Here is a 19113-nt window from a genome sequence, read left to right as displayed (position 1 = left end):
CACACACATTGGAGGAAGATTAAAAATAAGAAACTGTTGAGAGCTTTGCACACCAGACTGGACTGAGGTGGCCTGGTTACACCCCCATGATAGTTGCTTGACAATATTGAGAGACTATTTTCAGGTTGGTGCTTCACAATGTTAGTTGATGAGGTGAGTCAATTCTCCCCCTTTACAATAGAAAGCATTTTGTGCCCCTGGAAATGCACTACCTATAAAAATCCCATTCATCATAATTTGTCTTTCTTCAGGTTTACTGTGTCATCTTGATGATGCCTGCATCAGTAACCCGTGTCAGAAAGGCTCTAACTGTGACACCAATCCTGTCAACGGGAAAGCCATCTGTACCTGCCCTCCAGGTTACACTGGCTCTGCATGCAACCAGGACATTGACGAGTGTTCCTTAGGTGAGTGACTTCTCTCTCTGCTCCTCTCTCATCTCTATAGAAAGATACCCATCTCTGAACATTCAGGGTGACAAACTCTGCCAATGTGCTATTTACCAAACACTCCCTTGAGCGATTTTCAATTAGACTAACTTGGATACATAAAGGTTAAATAAAAATAAATAATTGTCAGTGTGACGCGTATGCATTTTGGTAGTATTTTGGCATTAGAACACTGAAGTGCTGGATCTTTATATCTACCTCTTGTATTAATGATAGAGAAATTGCACAGGCTGAAAGTGGGGATATAAGTGGTGATGTATATCCTGTGTTTGACGTTTCAGGTGCCAACCCTTGCGAGCACGGTGGGCGCTGCCTGAACACTAAAGGCTCGTTCCAGTGCAAGTGTCTCCAGGGTTATGAGGGCCCGCGGTGCGAGATGGATGTCAACGAGTGCATGTCCAACCCCTGTCAGAACGATGCCACATGCCTGGACCAAATTGGAGGATTCCACTGCATCTGCATGCCAGGTACGATGACACATTGAAATGTACCATTTAGGGGGATATTTAGGTTTGTAACACTGTCTTACTGACATAGACACTTTGACATGTTGTTAGGTGTAAGAATAATTGTTCATGATTGGAGTTCAGTTCTCTGCCCCTGCTACACAAGACAATACTAGCTATCTAAAAATGGCTAAATATTTGAGCCTGTGAACTCAAAGTAATGTGACCTGAAACTGTTGCTGTAATATTGTCATAAACGTGTGTGTGTTCAGGTTATGAGGGGGTGTTTTGCCAGATCAACACTGACGAGTGTGCCAGCATGCCCTGTCTGAACAACGGGAAGTGCATCGACAGGATCAACTCCTTCCACTGCGAGTGCCACAAAGGTGAGAGAGATGGCCCAAAGAGAGAGTTGGCGGGAGGAAGGAATTGATGAATGAAAGGAGGAATGGAGGAAGGAAGGTGTACAGGGAGAGAGGGTTGGAGGAGTAGATGGAGGGTGGGGGTCCTCAGCTCCTGATAGGTTTGGGTGGAAGTGGGGTCACTGGAGGGTGAAGTAAAGTGAATGATTACCGTGTGTGTGTGTGTGTGTTGTGTAACGGTTTTGACTTGAGGTGATTATTTATAGGGGTGCCAGGTAGGTTGTGCCTACCAGAGAAAACATTGGTTTCTCCTTTTGGTTTTGGAGGGAATGAGTCCCATCTGGTCCGTCAAGTCTACACCAATACAAAGGACTTATGTAAAAGTCAGGATGGAAATAAACTTTTCATAAACCCTTAAAACATTGGAAAGAACTTCAAAAACAACTATATTCTGGTTCCTCCAGAAATGTCCTGTACCTCGGGCCTAAAAAGAGTCCAGCCCGGTAAAGGAGTTCAGGGGAACTCAAGTGACTTTTGTCACGCAATGTTTGTCCGTTCATTTAAGTGTAGCGTAAACCCAGTATTAATCATACAATCAATATAACAATTATTTTACCACAGAACTTTAAAGCGTATCAACTCTTACTAAGTCCTCAACTACAACTAACTACAGAAATCATCACAGTATACATCACATCAAAACAAATGAAATATCGTATACAAAAAGGTTGTAGTCAGTCGGTCAGTCAGACAATCCAATCCGCCAACAGATCTCCAGCGGAGAAAGGCCACGAAGAACAGAGCGATGTAGTCCACGGACGCAAAGTGTGGATCCGATCCTGGGTAAACTCCGGAACTGAGGGTTGAACACATCCTCATTCACGTCTCCATCACAACCCCACTTTTGCGCAGCTGATGCTGGCTATTTAATTGGGAATTAAAGGGGGTATAAGGGGTGGTGGGTATTTGGAGCTCCTGCTATATGGGTTGTGTGTGTGTGTTGGGGGGGGGTGTCGTTATAAAGTTCAGGGTCCTCCAGACCTACTTTAGATGCAAATTAGTTTAACCTTTTTCTGTTTTTCCCTCCTCTAACTCATGCACTTTAGAGCCACAATAAAGGCTGGATTATGTTTGAAAGATGTGGTAAAATAATTAAGAGCGCAATTACATTCAGATAACGTTAGATATCTTTTAGGCGTACGTTATAACTTTAGCATATTTAAGTTACCTTAGGACAAACCAGGCTATCAATATGCAAATCATTACATGAGGTAGAACAAATTCCGACTGAACTGTTAATTCACTGGGGAGTTGATCCAGCTTGCCGGTGCATTGTTCTGAGATTCCTTTCTTAATTTTTTTCATGCTACGGCGTCAATTTCAGAATGTAACAGGCTATTAGTGCACTTTCAGAGAAAAACCCAATAAAACATATTCAACTAAAAGGAAAATGTCTACATTTGTGCTGTTTCAAAACATTGTTCTGCTATAAAACAAAACTACTGTATGAGCATTTGGCTTGAAGAGACAATTCTGTTTAGATTGTACTGCTTGCAGGGGTGAAAATCTAGTGGTCGCGTACGAGACGTGAGAAATGTGCATCTTTTAATATATCATAGTGTAAAGGCTTTCCAAGACAACACAGGATTTGAATCTAAAAAAAATGTCCCGGGCCTCCCGAGTGCCACAGCGGTCTAAGGCACTGCATCACAGTGCTTGAGGCATCACGACAGACCCAGGTTCGATCACAGGCTGTGTCACCGCCGGCCGTGACCGGGAGACCCATAAGACGGCGCACAATTTGCGAGGGCTTGGCCGGCCAGGATGTCCTTGTACCATCGTGCACTAGTGACACCTGTGGCAGGCTTAAGCGAGCAGTGTGTCAAGAAGCAGTGCAGTTTGGCAGGGTCGTGTTTCGGAGGAGGCATGGCTCTCGAACCTTCACCTCTCTCGAGTCCATAGGGGAGTTGCAGCAATGGGACAAGACTGCAACTACCAATTGGATATCATGAAATTGGGGAGAAAAGAGGGTCTGACCCCAGATGTGTAGCCCACAAATCATGTTAGATGTACATAAACTTGGATTCGATACGAGACAAATAACAAAACTATAAGAATAGCAAAACAGCACAGAAAACAACAACAAAAAGGTATATGGCTGATACATATTACATATTCTTCCCTGTCCAGGCTTCTCTGGTGGTCTATGTCAGGTTGACATCGATGAGTGTGCCAGCACGCCCTGCATGAACGGAGCCAAGTGTACCGACGGCCCTAACAAGTACTCATGTGAATGCACTGAAGGTACAGTCGGCCTGCACATGGTCAGAACGGTTTGAGGCTCAATTTTTGTGTTTAAATTAATACACTTTATAGGGTGGTTACATGAACCAAGGCCAAGCCTACTCCTGTTCATCGATAGGCTTCCTTTGGTTCGGTGGAATTTCCCCCTCTATAAGACCTCATCATCCTAGAACATAAGCTATGTTCTGATTCTCTACCCTTATTCTGAAATGTGCTCTCATACACTCCCTTTCATGGATTTAGATTGGATTGGATTGGTGTGAGGAATATGGTGGAAACTCCTTCCAGCTATGCTTGCACCAATCCAATGCTTTTGAAATGCACGAGGGGGAGTGAACGAGGGCACACTTCTGGAGAAAGGTTTTGAACTCTCTACCTTCTCCTCCTTTCCAGGTTACTCTGGACAGCACTGTGAGACTGACATCAACGAGTGTTACTCGGACCCCTGTCACTATGGCACGTGTAAGGACGGCCTGGCCACCTTCACCTGCTACTGTCACCCTGGTTACACGGGCCGCCTGTGTGAGACCAACATCAATGAGTGTCTGAGCCAGCCATGTCAGAACGGAGGCACCTGTCAGGACAGGGAGAACACTTACATCTGCACCTGCCCCAAGGGCACTGCAGGTACAAGAACTCACACACACACAGAGAGATACGCATCCACACAGGAAGACAGACACGCACATACACACATATACAGACATACGCATGCACACACCATACTACAATCCTACATATTTTCCAACACAGGCAGCCACATCCAGGCATATGTGTGAAGCTCTGCCAGTGTTAGTAACATTGTACCCCCTACTTTGGTTGTTTGACAGGCTTTAACTGTGAGGTGAATCTGGATGACTGTAAGAGCAAGCCCTGTGACTACGGGAGGTGCATTGACAAGATCAACAGCTATGAGTGTGCATGTGAGCCAGGTTACGCAGGTGAGCACTGGGTCGACGGGAGAATCTGGGGCAGGTGGAAGAAAGGTGGAAGGGAGAGGGACAGGTGGCCAGTGAGCTGACTGAAAAAGAAGAGTGGTGTCACATTCGCTGTGTGGGACAAGGCGGGAGAACAGAGAGGCAGCCCCAAACCTGATACACACACATGCAATTACTCTCTCTCTCTCACACACACACACACACACCTGCTGCATGTGCACCTGGTCTGTATGAAGTGTTTTTACACCTAAGCATTGACCCTTTTTATATGTTTTTCCCGGTGTCAGTGAAGAAAATGTGGATTATTTAGCCCAAACCATTTGTGGAATAACAATTCCAGTCCACTTATTCCCATGGGGCTCCTGTTTCAAAACCCTGTAGGACCTGTTGTCTCTACTTGTCTCTGTGTGTGTGTGTGTGTGTGCACGTACGTGTCACATTTGTGTGTGTGTCTGTGAATATTTAATAAACTCTTAGGGTTTGCAGGCAAGCTGCTGCTGCCCCCTTGCTCCTCTATCTTTTTGTCCTCTTTCCTCTGTTGTGTGAGTGTTGAGGGGCAGGGCTCACAGACAGAGGGCCATTGTAGTTGTAGAGCAGGCAGTTGGGCCCTCCCCTTTCTGATTGATGGGGGGATGGGGGGGTGTAATTGTTGCTCACCAGGGTGTGAAATGGGGCCTGGCCATTCTGTTTCTCCTTACCAGCCCTGGGTTAAGGTGGCCCGCCCTCCCTCCACAGTTCCCCCTATGAGGCGAGGAGGAGGGGGTGGCGAGAGGCTTTGTGTGTCCCATTGTCACTGGTATAAAATATCTGAGCTTACACCCCCTCAGATCAAGCTGAAACATTCCTTCTCCCTCCTTACCAGAGCACATCTTATTATTCAATGGGTAGGGAGAGGGAAAGGCCTCACTGCTAATCTCCAGTGGCTAGCCAGGCAGCCTCACCCTGCCTCTATATACCCTTTAGTAATGTGGCCCTGTGTGTTGTGCAGACTCCCCCATCACCTCAGCAACTAACAAAGGAATAGAGAGTGAGAGAGGGAGAAGAAAACACTATGTCCAGCTGTGGTTTCTTTAAACAATGGCCATATATGAATCAAAACTCACCCCTTGCTGTGTTGGATTTTCAGGCGCCATGTGCAACATCAATACCGATGAGTGTGCCATCAACCCCTGTCACAATGGTGGCACCTGCATCGATGGCATCAACAGCTTCACATGCCTGTGCCCAGAGGGCTACAGTGATGCCACCTGTCTGTTGCAGGTGGACGAGTGTGGCAGCAACCCCTGCATCCATGGTCGCTGCCAGGATCTGCTCAATGGGTGAGCAAACACACACACACACACGCGCACACACACACACACACACACACACACACACACACACTCGCGCGCACACACACACGCGCGCTTACCTTTCTCTATCTGTATTCCAGCTACAGGTGTGTCTGTGACTCTGGCTGGGGTGGGCCTAACTGTGACATCAACAACAACGAGTGTGAGTCCAACCCGTGTATGAACGGTGGCACCTGCAAGGATATGACCAGTGGATATGTTTGTAGCTGCCGAGCCGGCTTCAGTGGTCAGTTCAATTCAACGTGTCTTCCCTTACTGTTTCTCACTCTCCCTATCATCTCCTTGTCTCTCTCCCTTTCCCCCTCCCTCTCTCGCTCTACTCTACCTTCTTACACCTTGCAAGTTAACACTAGAAGCCTATTACCTAAAAATGGATCAATTGAAAGTGTTGGTTCACAGCTCCAATCCAGATGTGTTGGTCATTACTGAGACGTGCTTAAGGAAGGGTGTTTTGAATACTGATGTTAACCTTTCTGGTTATAACCTTTTTCGGCAAGACAGATCTTCCAAAGGTGGTAGAGTGGCAATCTTTACCAAGGATCACGTTCAGTGCTCGGTCGTCTCCACCAAGTCTGTCCCCAAACAATTTGATTTGCTGGTTTTAAGCATTAAACTTTCAAATAGCTCCTTGTTGACTCTTCCTGGGTGTTATCGTCCTCCATCAGCACCGGCCTGTACCCTACCTGCCCAAAGCTCTCTCCTGGCCCCTTACACTAAGTCTGAATTTGTCCAGAGAGGTGACCTAAACTGGTACATGCTTAAACCACATGACCAAGTCCTAAAGCAATGGGACTCCCTAAATCTTTCTCAGATTATTACCAATTCCACAAGGTATGACTCCAAACACCCAGAATAGGCTACTCTCCTCGATTTTATCCTCACAAATAATCCTGATAGGTATCAGTCTGGTGTTTTCTGTAATGACCTTAGTGAACACTGTTTTACAGTCTGTGTTCATAATGGCTGCTCAGTGAAACGACCTGTCCTGATTTGTCATAGACGCTTGCTAAAAACTTTCATGAGCAAGCCTTCCTTCATGAACTGGCCTCTGTATATTGGTATAGAATCAGCTTGATCCCCTCTGTCGAAGACACTTGGATCTTCTTCTTTTTTTTCAGTGGTATTGTTAACAAACACACCCCCATAAAGAAAATGAGAATTAAAAACAGGTTCAGCCCCTGGTTTGACTGTGATCTTGCTGAGTTACTCCACAATAATTGCATTTGGCAAAATGCTTGGCACATGCATACTCAGGCTGACTAGCTCTCTTTCAGGCAAATTAGAAATAAGTACACTCAGGCTATCTGGAAGGGCAAAGTTAGTTACTTCAAGGAGCAGTTCTCTCTCTGTGGGTCTAACCCCAAGAAGTTCTGGAAAACGGTTCAAGACCTGGAGAATAAACTCTCCTCACAGCTCCCCATGTCCCTTAAAGTTGATGATGTGGTTGTTACTGACAAGGAGCACATGGCTGAGATTTTTAATCACCACTTCATTAAGTCAGGATTCCTATTTGACTCAGCCTTGCCTCCTTGCCCGTCCAACATTTCCTAATCTCCCACCCCTTCTAATGCGACTATCCCCGGCGCTCTTCCCTCTTTTTCACATGCCCCGCTACAAAGTTGCTCCCTGCAGGCGGTCACTGAGTCCGAGGTGCTGAAGATGCTCCTTAAACTTGTCCTCAAAAAACCATCTGGGTCAGATGGTTTAGACCCTTTCTTCTTTAAGGTTGCTGCCCCTATCATCACCAAGCCTATCTCCAACCTTTTTAACACGTCTCTCCTCTCTGGGGAGGTTCCCATTGCTTGGATGGCATCCAGGGTGCGTCCTTTATTTTAAGGGGGAGATCAAGCTGATCCTAACTATTATAGGCCAATTTCTCTTTTGCCCTGTTTATCAAAAGTGTTGGGAAAAATTGTAAATGATCAATAATTTATAGATCGGCAGGGAAGGGTGCTCTCGAGCGGCTAGATGGTCTTTACCATTCGGCCATCAGATTTGCCACCAATGCTCCTTATAGGACACATCACTGCACTCTATACTCTTCTGTAAACTGGGCATCTCTCTATACTTGTCGCAAGACCCACTGGTTGATGCTTATTTATAAAACCCTCTTAGGCCTCACTCTCCCCCTTATCTGAGATATCTACTGCAGCCCTCATCCTCCACATACAACACCCGTTCTGCCAGTCACATTCGGTTAAAGGTCCCCAAAGCACACGCATCCCCGGGTCGCTCCTCTTTTCAGTTTGCTGTAGCTAGCGACTGGAACGAGCTGCAAAAGCACTTAAACTGGACAGTTTTCTCAATTTCTTCATTCAAAGACTCAATCATGGACACTCTTACTGACAGTTGTGGTGGCTTCGCGTGATGTATTGTTGTCTCTACCTTCTTGCCTTTGTGCTGTTGTTTGTGTCCAATAATGTTTGTATCATGTTTTGTGCTGCTGCCATGCTGTGTTGTCATGTGTTGCTACCATGCTATGTTGTCTTAGGTCTCTCTTTATGTAGTGTCTCTCTTGTCGTGATGTGTGTTTTGTCCTATATTTTTATTTATTTTTTATATTCCTGCCCACGTCCCCGCAGGCGGCTTTTTGGTAGGCCGTCATTGTAAATAGGAATTTGTTCTAAACTGACATGCCTAGTTGAATATAAATAAATAAATAAAAACTCAATGACGCAACTCTGAGTTTGGGTGGTGGATATCATCCCTAGTAAATCTGCGACTCTAACCCATGTGTGTTCTCTAATCCCCGGCCATGCCTTAGGACCTAACTGCCAAACTAACATCAACGAGTGTGCCTCCAACCCCTGCCTGAACCAGGGCACCTGCATTGACGATGTGGCCGGCTACAAGTGCAACTGCTTACTGCCCTATACCGGTATGAGAACGTATTGATTTTCCCGGAGCCATATAGGCCTAAAGAGATGTGTACAGTAGACTTATGGCTCTGGTTTTGGTTTGGCCCTCTACTCAGAAAGCCCTGTAGGGCTCCAGAATAGAAGACTTCTTGAACAATGGTATAAAAATACATTTCTAGCAGACTTTTAGTGTTATTTCAGAAAAAAATAGGTTGACTAATGCCCACTAACTGTGTGGAAACAGGCCTTATGATTTGTTCCTCTCTATCATTTGTGTAAAAATCCACCCTGTCTACCATGTTGTGATAACTGTGTGTGTGTGTGTGTGTGTGTGTGTGAATAACATGCTATAGACCGTGAGGACAAGGAACTGGAGCCCGTGGCCACTTCCTCTTCCTGTCTCTGGGCTAAACAATAGCAGGAAACAGGAAGCAGCTTCCTGCCTGGCCTCTGGTTACTGTGGAGATGGATAGGGAGGTGGATGGAAAAGTGGGCTTTAAAAACTGATGCCACTCTTCGGGGGGGTGGGAGTCCTCCGTATGTGACTAGAATGATGCCACTCTTCGGTGGGGTGGGAGTCCTCCGTATGTGACTAGAAAAGGGAAATATCATACAATGCAGCCATTTCCATTTCACTGGAAGACAACTTTGAAGAAGTCAGAGTTTAAAAGCATTGAATTGGGATGTAGTACTTCTCCAAAGTTGTCCAACTGCAAAAGGGAAGTGGAGAGTGAAATACAAATGTAACATGAACGAAACATGTATGAACGGAACAAACATTCACGGCTCTTACTCAAAAAGTGTACAGACCGATTAATGATCTGTGATGGGTACCCTGTAGCACTTGAGGGCATTTGTTTGAGGTGTGTGTTGTGTTCCTATCCCTACCAGGTGAGATGTGTGAGACACTGCTGGCCCCATGCAGCCCCATGCAGCCCTGTAAGAACAGTGGAGTGTGTCATGAGTCAGAGGACTACCAGAGCTTCTCCTGCCTCTGTCCAGAGGGATGGCAAGGTAAACTACTCATATCTTCCTCCATCCATCTGTTCTGTTTATTCCTCCATCTGTCCACCCATCCATCCAATAGAGGGTGTTCTTTGAGAGACTGACTGCCCCCCTCTTCTCTCAGGTCAAACATGCGAGATAGATATCAACGAATGTGTGAAAAGTCCTTGCCGCAGCGGCGCCACATGCCACAACATGGTGGGCAGCTACCGATGCAGCTGCCGTCCGGGCTACACCGGCCAGAAGTGTGAGACGGACATCGACGACTGCAAGCCCAGTAAGGAACTAAACATCAACTCTTCGCTCTGTCTTGTAAAGTGAACTTGGCCCAACTATCACTTACCTGATACATATCTCTCTCGCTTTCTCTTTCTAGACCCCTGCAGTAATGGAGGTCTGTGCAGAGATGGAGTGGACAGCTTTGTGTGCACTTGTCTGCCAGGGTTCCGTGGTGGCAGGTGTGAGCATGACATTAATGAGTGCGAGAGCAACCCGTGTAAGAATGGGGCCAACTGCACAGACTGTGTCAACTCCTACACCTGCACCTGTCCACCCGGTTTCAGTGGCATCAACTGCGAGAATAACACCCCCGACTGCACAGAGAGGTACAGAGAGCAGTTCACATACTGTGTTTTCGTTAGTGGCAATTCAAAAGGACGGAGAAAAAGACCCTTTTTGCAAGAAACCATACCTCTTCAGAGTATCTTAAATACATCCCATGTCTTTTCCTAATAGTGCTGAATTTGCTGAACTAATTTGAGGGAAAACCTCATTTCTATGACTGATGTGGTTGTCTCGCCCAGCTATCTTTAGATGAATGCACTAATTGTTAAGTGTCTCTGGATAATAATATCTACAAAATTACTCAAATGTAAACGTAAAATGCTTTTGAATACATCCTAAGAGAAACAATCCCTTTCCACATTGCTTGATTCAAGCTCGGGGCGGCAGGTAGCCTAGTGGTTAGAGCGTTGGGCAAGTAACATGTCGTTCTGCCCCTGAACGTGGGAGTTAACCCACTGTTCCTAGGCCATCATTGTAAATAATAATTTGTTCTTAACTGACTTGCCTATTTAAATAACGGTTAAATAAAAAAATGTATTAGTAAAATGCTGACCAGATTATTCTGGATGTTGCTAAATAACCAGCTAATAAAAACAGATTGGAAGAAACAACAGAAATGTAAAATAAGCTAAAGTAAATCAAATTCAAATTCAAAGTGAACTATCCTTTTAACATCCCTTTAACTCATTTGGTTACTATACTTCTCATTTGGTTACTATACTTCTCATTTGGTTACTATACTTCTCATTTGGTTACTATACTTCTCATTTGGTTACTATACTTCTCATTTGGTTACTATACTTCTCATTTGGTTACTATACTTCTCATTTGGTTACTATACTTCTCATTTGGTTACTATACTTCTCATTTGGTTACTATACTTCTCATTTGGTTACTATACTTCTCATTTGGTTACTATACTTCTCATTTGGTTACTATACTTCTCATTTGGTTACTATACTTCTCATTTGGTTACTATACTTCTCATTTGGTTACTATACTTCTCATTTGGTTACTATACTTCTCATTTGGTTACTATACTTCTCATTTGGTTACTATACTTCTCATTTGGTTACTATACTTCTCATCTGGTTACTATACTTCTCATTTGGTTACTATACTTCTCATTTGGTTACTATACTTCTCATTTGGTTACTATACTTCTCATTTGGTTACTATACTTCTCATTTGGTTACTATACTTCTCATTTGGTTACTATACTTCTCATTTGGTTACTATACTTCTCATTTTTACTTCTCATTTGGTTACTACTTCTCATTTGGTTACTATACTTCTCATTTGGTTACTATACTTCTCATTTGGTTACTATACTTCTCATCTGGCTCATTTGGTTACTATACTTCTCATTTGGTTACTATACTTCTCATTTGGTTACTATACTTCTCATTTGGTTACTATACTTCTCATTTGGTTACTATACTTCTCATTTGGTTACTATACTTCTCATTTGGTTACTATACTTCTGGTTACTATACTTCTCATTTGGTTACTATACTTCTCATTTGGTTACTATACTTCTCATTTGGTTACTATACTTCTCATTTGGTTACTATACTTCTCATTTGGTTACTATACTTCTCATTTGGTTACTATACTTCTCATTTGGTTACTATACTTCTCATTTGGTTACTATACTTCTCATTTGGTTACTATACTTCTCATTTGGTTACTATACTTCTCATTTGGTTACTATACTTCTCATTTGGTTACTATACTTCTGGTTACTATACTCTTCCGTTGTGGTGTTTTTTTCTCTAGCTCTTGCTTCAACGGTGGCACCTGCGTGGATGGCATCAATACCTTCACCTGCCTGTGTCTGCCAGGCTTCACAGGCAGCTACTGCCAGCACGACATCAATGAGTGTGACTCCAAGCCCTGCCTCAATGGTGGCACCTGTCTGGACAGCTACGGCACCTACAAGTGTACCTGCTCTCATGGCTACACTGGAGTCAACTGCCAGGTATGGGCAGAGCGGCAGCCATCTCGACTATCTCCTGAGTGCATTTGATTTTCAGAGCTTCATATATATATTGTATATAATTATTTTCCCTCTATTTCTATTGATATCATTTTTAAAAAACATCTTTGAAACAACTGAGACGTAATAGTGGTAGTTCACTCAACAGCGAGTGTGTGTGTGTGTGTTACGCATGGGTTTATTTGTGTGTTAATGTGTTCCTGCTCTGCTTGCAGAACCTGGTGCGGTGGTGTGACTCATCTCCCTGTAAGAATGGAGGCTCATGTTGGCAGCAGGGCTCCTCGTACACCTGTCAGTGTCAGACGGGATGGACCGGCCTCTACTGTGACGTCCCCAGTGTCTCCTGCGAGGTGGCTGCCAAACAGCAAGGTGAACATAAAGCACACAGAGTAAAAACAATTCAAATTATACAGTGCCTTCGGAAAGTATTCACTTCCCCTGACTTTTCTGTTGTTGTTGTGTTAGACAGAATTTTAAATTGATTCAATTAAGATTGTTTGTCACTGGCCTAGACACAATACTCACAAATCTGTAAGGTCCCTCAGATTCAACCACAAAGAGCAGGAAGGTTTTCCAATGCCTCGCAAGAAACAGTACCTATTGGTAGATGGGTTAAAAAATAATAATAATAAATAAAGCGGACACTAAATATCCCTTTGAGCATGGTGAAGATATGAATTACACTTTGGATCGTGTATCAATTACACCCAGTCACGACAAATATATAGGCGTCATTCCTAACTCAGTTGCCAGAGTGGAAGGAAACTGCTCAGGCATTTTAACTTGAGACCAATGGTGACTTTAAAACAGAGTTTAATTGCTGCGATAGGAGAAAACTGAGGATGATTCAACAACATTGTAGTTACTCCACAATGCTAACCCAATTGACAGAGTGAAAAGAAGGAAGCCTGTACAGAATACAAATATTCCAAAACATGCATCCTGTTTTTGCAACAAGGAACTAAGGTAATACTGCAGCAATATATATATATATATAAATAGACACAAATATACACATATAAACATGCATCAATATATATATATATATATAAATAGACACAAATATACACATATAAACATGCATCAATATATATATGTGTATATATGTATGTGTATATGTGTGTGTATATGTATATATATATATGTGTGTGTGTGTATATATATATATACAGTGCCTTTCGAAAGTATTCGGCCCCCTTGAACTTTGCGACCTTTTTGCCACATTTCAGGCTTCAAACATAAAGATATAAAACTGTATTTTTTTGTGAAGAATCAACAACAAGTGGAACACAATCATGAAGTGGAACGACATTTATTGGATATTTAAAACTTTTTTAACAAATCAAAAACCGAAAAATTGGGCGTGCAAAATTATTCAGCCCCCTTAAGTTAATACTTTGTAGCGCCACCTTTTGCTGCGATTACAGCTGTAAGTCGCTTGGGGTATGTCTCTATCAGTTTTGCACATCGAGAGACTGAATTTTTTTCCCATTCCTCCTTGCAAAACAGCTCGAGCTCAGTGAGGTTGGATGGAGAGCATTTGTGAACAGCAGTTTTCAGTTCTTTCCCTACAATCATGAAGTGGAACGACATTTATTGGATATTTAAAACTTTTTTAACAAATCAAAAACAGAAAAATTGGCCGTGCAAAATTATTCAGCCCCTTTACTTTCAGTGCAGCAAACTCTCTCCAGAAGTTCAATGAGGATCTCTGAATAATCCAATGTTGACCTAAATGACTAATGATGATAAATACAATCCACCTGTGTGTAATCAAGTCTCCGTATAAATGCACCTGCACTGTGATAGTCTCAGAGGTCCGTTAAAAGCGCAGAGAGCATCATGAAGAACAAGGAACACACCAGGCAGGTCCGAGATACTGTTGTGAAGAAGTTTACAGCCGGATTTGGATACAAAAAGATTTCCCAAGCTTTAAACATCCCAAGGAGCACTGTGCAAGCGATAATATTGAAATGGAAGGAGTATCAGACCACTGCAAATCTACCAAGACCTGGCCGTCCCTCTAAACTTTCAGCTCATACAAGGAGAAGACTGATCAGAGATGCAGCCAAGAGGCCCATGATCACTCTGGATGAACTGCAGAGATCTACAGCTGAGGTGGGAGACTCTGTCCATAGGAAAACAATCAGTCGTATATTGCACAAATCTGGCCTTTATGGAAGAGTGGCAAGAAGAAAGCCATTTCTTAAAGATATCCATAAAAAGTGTAGTTTAAAGTTTGCCACAAGCCACCTGGGAGACACACCAAACATGTGGAAGAAGGTGCTCTGGTCAGATGAAACCAAAATTGAACTTTTTGGCAACAATGCAAAACGTTATGTTTGGCGTAAAAGCAACACAGCCATCACCCTGAACACACCATCCCCACTGTCAAACATGGTGGTGGCAGCATCATGGTTTGGGCCTGCTTTTCTTCAGCAGGGACAGGGAAGATGGTTAAAATTGATGGGAAGATGGATGGAGCCAAATACAGGACCATTCTGGAAGAAAACCTGATGGAGTCTGCAAAAGACCTGAGACTGGGATGGAGATTTGTCTTCCAACAAGACAATGATCCAAAACATAAAGCAAAATCTACAATGGAATGGTTCAAAAATAAACATATCCAGGTGTTAGAATGGCCAAGTCAAAGTCCAGACCTGAATCCAATCGAGAATCTGTGGAAAGAACTGAAAACTGCTGTTCACAAATGCTCTCCATCCAACCTCACTGAGCTCGAGCTGTTTTGCAAGGAGGAATGGGAAAAAAATTCAGTCTCTCGATGTGCAAAACTGATAGAGACATACCCTAAGCGACTTACAGCAGCAAAAGGTGGCGCTACAAAGTATTAACTTAAGGGGGCTGAATAATTTTGCACGACCAATTTTTCAGTTTTTGATTTGTTAAAAAAGTTTGAAATATCCAATAAATGTCGTTCCACTTCATGATTGTGTCCCACTTGTTGATTCTTCACAAAAAAATACAGTTTTATATCTTTATGTTTGAAGCCTGAAATGTGGCAAAAGGTCGCAAAGTTCAAGGGGGCCGAATACTTTCGCAAGGCACTGTATATATATATGTACTTTTTTATTCACACAACAAAATGTGGAATAAGTCAAGGAGTATGAATACTTTCTGAAGACATTTGTAACTATTAGACCTTTAATTTAGGCGAGACAGAGCACAAATTGTTCTGAGCACACACTGTATGACCATCTCTAGAACAAGCAGACAAAGATCCAATTTTGCATATAAAATTGACCAATACCGGATGGTTAGGGGATGGTAAGAGCATGTTTGTGTGCGTTTTTGTATGCTGTGTGAGTGTATATATGTTACTGTATAGCTAATATCTCCCCCCCCCCACCCCCCCTCTTGTCTGAAGGTGTGGAGGTGGGTCACCTGTGTCGTAACTCGGGCCAGTGTCTGGATGCTGGCAACACCCACTACTGCCGCTGCCAGGCGGGCTACATGGGCAGCTACTGCCAGGAACAGGTGGACGAGTGCTCCCCCAACCCTTGCCAGAACGGTGCCACCTGCACAGACTACCTGGGAGGGTACAGTTGTGAGGTATATATGCTCTAGCTGCAAATCTGAATCAACACAAACATCAATTATTACTGATTTGTTATCATTAATTTATACAGTTAAATGCCCACTCCGTAATTCAATGCACAACAAAAACGACAGCTCCGCCACTTGGTGTGCTACAGTATAATCTCTCTTTCTATCAAGAGTGGTAGGGTGTCAAAATTCAAGATAAAACCATTATTATTTCATCCTTCCACAAGATATACAGTTGAAGTCGGAAGTTTACATACACTTAGATTGGAGTCATTAAAACGTGTTTTTCAACCACTCCACAAATGTCTTGTTAACAAACTATAGTTTGGCAAGTCGGTTAGGACATCTACTTTCTGCATGACACAAGTAATTTTTCCAACAATTGTTTACAGAATTCACTGTATCACAATTCCAGTGGGTCAGAAGTTTACATACACTAAGTTGACCGTGCCTTTAAACAGCTTGGAAAATTCCAGAAAATTATGTCATGGCTTTACAAGCTTCTGGCTAATTGACATTATTTTAGTTAATTGGAGGTGTACCTGTGGATGTATTTCAAGGCCTACCTTCAAACTCAGTGCTTCTTTGCTTGACATCATGGGAAAATCTAAATAAATCAGCCAAGACCTCAGAAAAAAAATTGTAGACCTCCACAAGTCTGGTTCATTCTTGAGGGCAATTTCCAAACGCCTGAAGGTACCACGTTCATCTGTACAAACAATAGCACGCAAGTATAAACACCATGGGACCACGCAGCCGTCATACCGTTCAGGCAGGAGACGCGTTCTGTCTCCTAGAGATGAATGTACTTTAGAGCAAAAAGTGCAAATCAATCCCAGCAAGGGATCTTGTGAAGATGCTGGAGGAAACTGGTACAAAAGTATCTATATCCACAGTAAAACGAGTCCTATATCGACGTAACCTGAAAGGCCCCTCAGCAAAGAAGAAGCCACTGCTCCAAAACCACCATAAAAAAAAGCCAGACTACGGTTTGCAACTGCACATGGGGACAAAGATCGTACTTTTTGGAGAAATGTCCTCTGGTCTGATGAAACAAAAATAGTAACAACTGATTGGCCATCGTTATGTTTGGAGAAAAAAGGGGGAGGCTTGCAAGCCGAAGAACACCATCCCAACCGTGAAGCACAGGGGTGGCAACATCATGTTGTGGGGGTGCTTTGCTGCAGGAGGGACTGGTGCACTTCACAAAATAGATGGCATCATGAGGGAGGAAAATGATGTGGATATATTGAAGCAACATCTCAAGACATCAGTCATGAAGTTAAAGCTTGGTTGCAAATGCGTCTTCCAAATGGACAATGAGCCCAAGCATACTTCCAAAATTGTGGCAACAAAGTCAAGGTATTGGAGTGGCCATCACAAAGCCCTGACCTCAATCCTATAGAAAATATGTGGGCAGAATTGAAAAATCTTGTGCTAACAATGAGGCCTACAAACCTGACTCAGTTACACCAGCTCTGTCAGGAGGAATGGGCCAAAATTCACCCAACTTATTGTGGAAGGCTACCTGAAACATTTGACCCAAGTTAAACAATTTAAAGGCAATGCTACCAAATACTAATTGAATGTATGTAAACTTCTGACCCACTGGGAATGTGATGAAAGAAATAAAAACTGAAATAAATAATTCTCTGTAGTATTATTCTGACATTTGACATTCTTAAAATAAAGTGGTGATCCTAACTGACCTAAGACAGGGACTTTTTACTAGGATTAAATGTTAGGAATTGTGAAAAACGGAGTTTAAATGTATTTTGTTAAGGTGTATGTAAACTTCCAACTTCAACTGTTGTCCCAACACAAATCTAGGGTTGCTAGAGACGCGACCCAGTCGTTCAGTCTTTTTGTTCTGTATCTTTGGACGTGGCCCAGTCGTTTGTTCTAAATGTTCCATTGCCATACTGGCTGGCAGCGTTCTTATCCCTTATTTGCTAGCTAGCCAACTACGGCTAATTTACAGTCACGTCAGAAGTGCAGCCAGAATAACAGCAAAGTAGCTGCATTTGCGTTTGTTTAAGCTGTTTTCTATTGACATTTATTTGGATACATCCATAACAATGAGCTAATGAGGCATGATTTCGCCTGACATAGAAAATGTGATCATTTGTCAGGACACTGTTGTTCAGAGGAGCTAGCCAACAACAAAGCTACAGTAATACAATCATTTCAAACTGAAGCTGGAAAGACTGCAAATTACTTTTTTCAATATATATATATTTTGTATATATCCATAAAAATGATGCCAGCTTATTCCAGATTTTGACTGGCTGAGAAACACTGTCTTCCTGTCTGTTTCGTCCTGACCCCCGACATGTTCATTACTATGGGACAGCAGGAGATTGAATTTCAATATTGAAACAGTGTTGCAAATGTTGGAGAGATAGATAGCAATGTTTATACAAATATCTGCTGTTGAAAGCAAAATGTTGGTTTAAAAGAAATGTGTGATAATGTCTAGATGCTTTTTATAGTGGATATCAAGTTTATAAATTGCCTGGCTGGGCTGATGAGACAAGCATTTTAACGTCATAGATTTAGCAAGTGGTAATTTGTGGAACAGACACCGGCTGAAATAGGGTTTTAATCAATCAGCATTCAAGATTAGAACCACCCGTTGTATAATATCAAGTGTATGGGCCAGGTCTCCCTTGAGTAGGGTTGCAAAATTCTGGAAACTTTCAATAAATTCCCAGATTATCCAGAAATCCAGGTTGGAAATCCGGAATCCTCCAACCACGATTTTGGTAAAATCTGGGAATTTATTGAAAGTTTCCAGAATTTTGCAACCCTACTCAAGGGAGACCTGGTCCATACACTTGATATTAGAACAGTGTGAAAGTAGAGCAATGCTGGGTATCTTGAATCGTGTTTAAGATGGTACTTAATTTCTCTGGTATTTGAATGGTTTTGGTCCGGTTTGTCTCTGTCAGTGTCTTCCTGGGTACCACGGGGTGAACTGCTCCAAGGAGATCAACGAATGTCTGTCTCAGCCCTGTCAGCACGGGGGCACCTGCATCGACCTCATAAACACCTACAAATGCTCCTGTCCCAGAGGAACACAAGGTACACATTAGCACACACACACACACACCAGCCATCTCATAAAAATCTCTATGAAGCTCTCATCCGTCTACAGTCTACCACTGAAAAACAAGCACAGAACAGTTAGTAGCAGCATATTAGTCATGTAGAACCATGCAGTAGTAGTGGAGCTCTATGCTAAATGACATAGAATTAGATGTAATCATGTT

General features: G+C 43.0%; 1 protein-coding gene across 2 annotated transcripts in view; it reads left to right on the top strand.

Annotated features, from left to right (window-relative positions):
- The window catches only part of LOC112219708 (neurogenic locus notch homolog protein 1), a 68630-nt gene that overhangs the window by 34672 nt on the left and 14845 nt on the right, over positions 1-19113 (top strand). For both annotated transcript variants that reach the window (XM_024381216.2, XM_042302052.1), the window contains exons 7-22: positions 252-407; positions 731-916; positions 1168-1281; positions 3448-3561; positions 3955-4188; positions 4392-4502; positions 5626-5818; positions 5932-6077; positions 8616-8729; positions 9601-9723; positions 9839-9991; positions 10091-10319; positions 12058-12259; positions 12493-12646; positions 15663-15847; positions 18793-18925. In XM_024381216.2, the coding sequence (XP_024236984.1) occupies positions 252-407; positions 731-916; positions 1168-1281; positions 3448-3561; positions 3955-4188; positions 4392-4502; positions 5626-5818; positions 5932-6077; positions 8616-8729; positions 9601-9723; positions 9839-9991; positions 10091-10319; positions 12058-12259; positions 12493-12646; positions 15663-15847; positions 18793-18925 (2547 nt within the window). The remainder of the gene's footprint in view (positions 1-251; positions 408-730; positions 917-1167; positions 1282-3447; positions 3562-3954; positions 4189-4391; positions 4503-5625; positions 5819-5931; positions 6078-8615; positions 8730-9600; positions 9724-9838; positions 9992-10090; positions 10320-12057; positions 12260-12492; positions 12647-15662; positions 15848-18792; positions 18926-19113) is intronic.

The sequence above is a fragment of the Oncorhynchus tshawytscha genome, linkage group LG20, assembly GCF_018296145.1.
Source record: "Oncorhynchus tshawytscha isolate Ot180627B linkage group LG20, Otsh_v2.0, whole genome shotgun sequence".
In the NCBI taxonomy this organism is placed as follows: Eukaryota; Metazoa; Chordata; class Actinopteri; order Salmoniformes; family Salmonidae; genus Oncorhynchus; species Oncorhynchus tshawytscha.
Note: the sequence above shows the minus strand (reverse complement) of the source record. Positions and strands in the feature narration are given on the sequence as shown.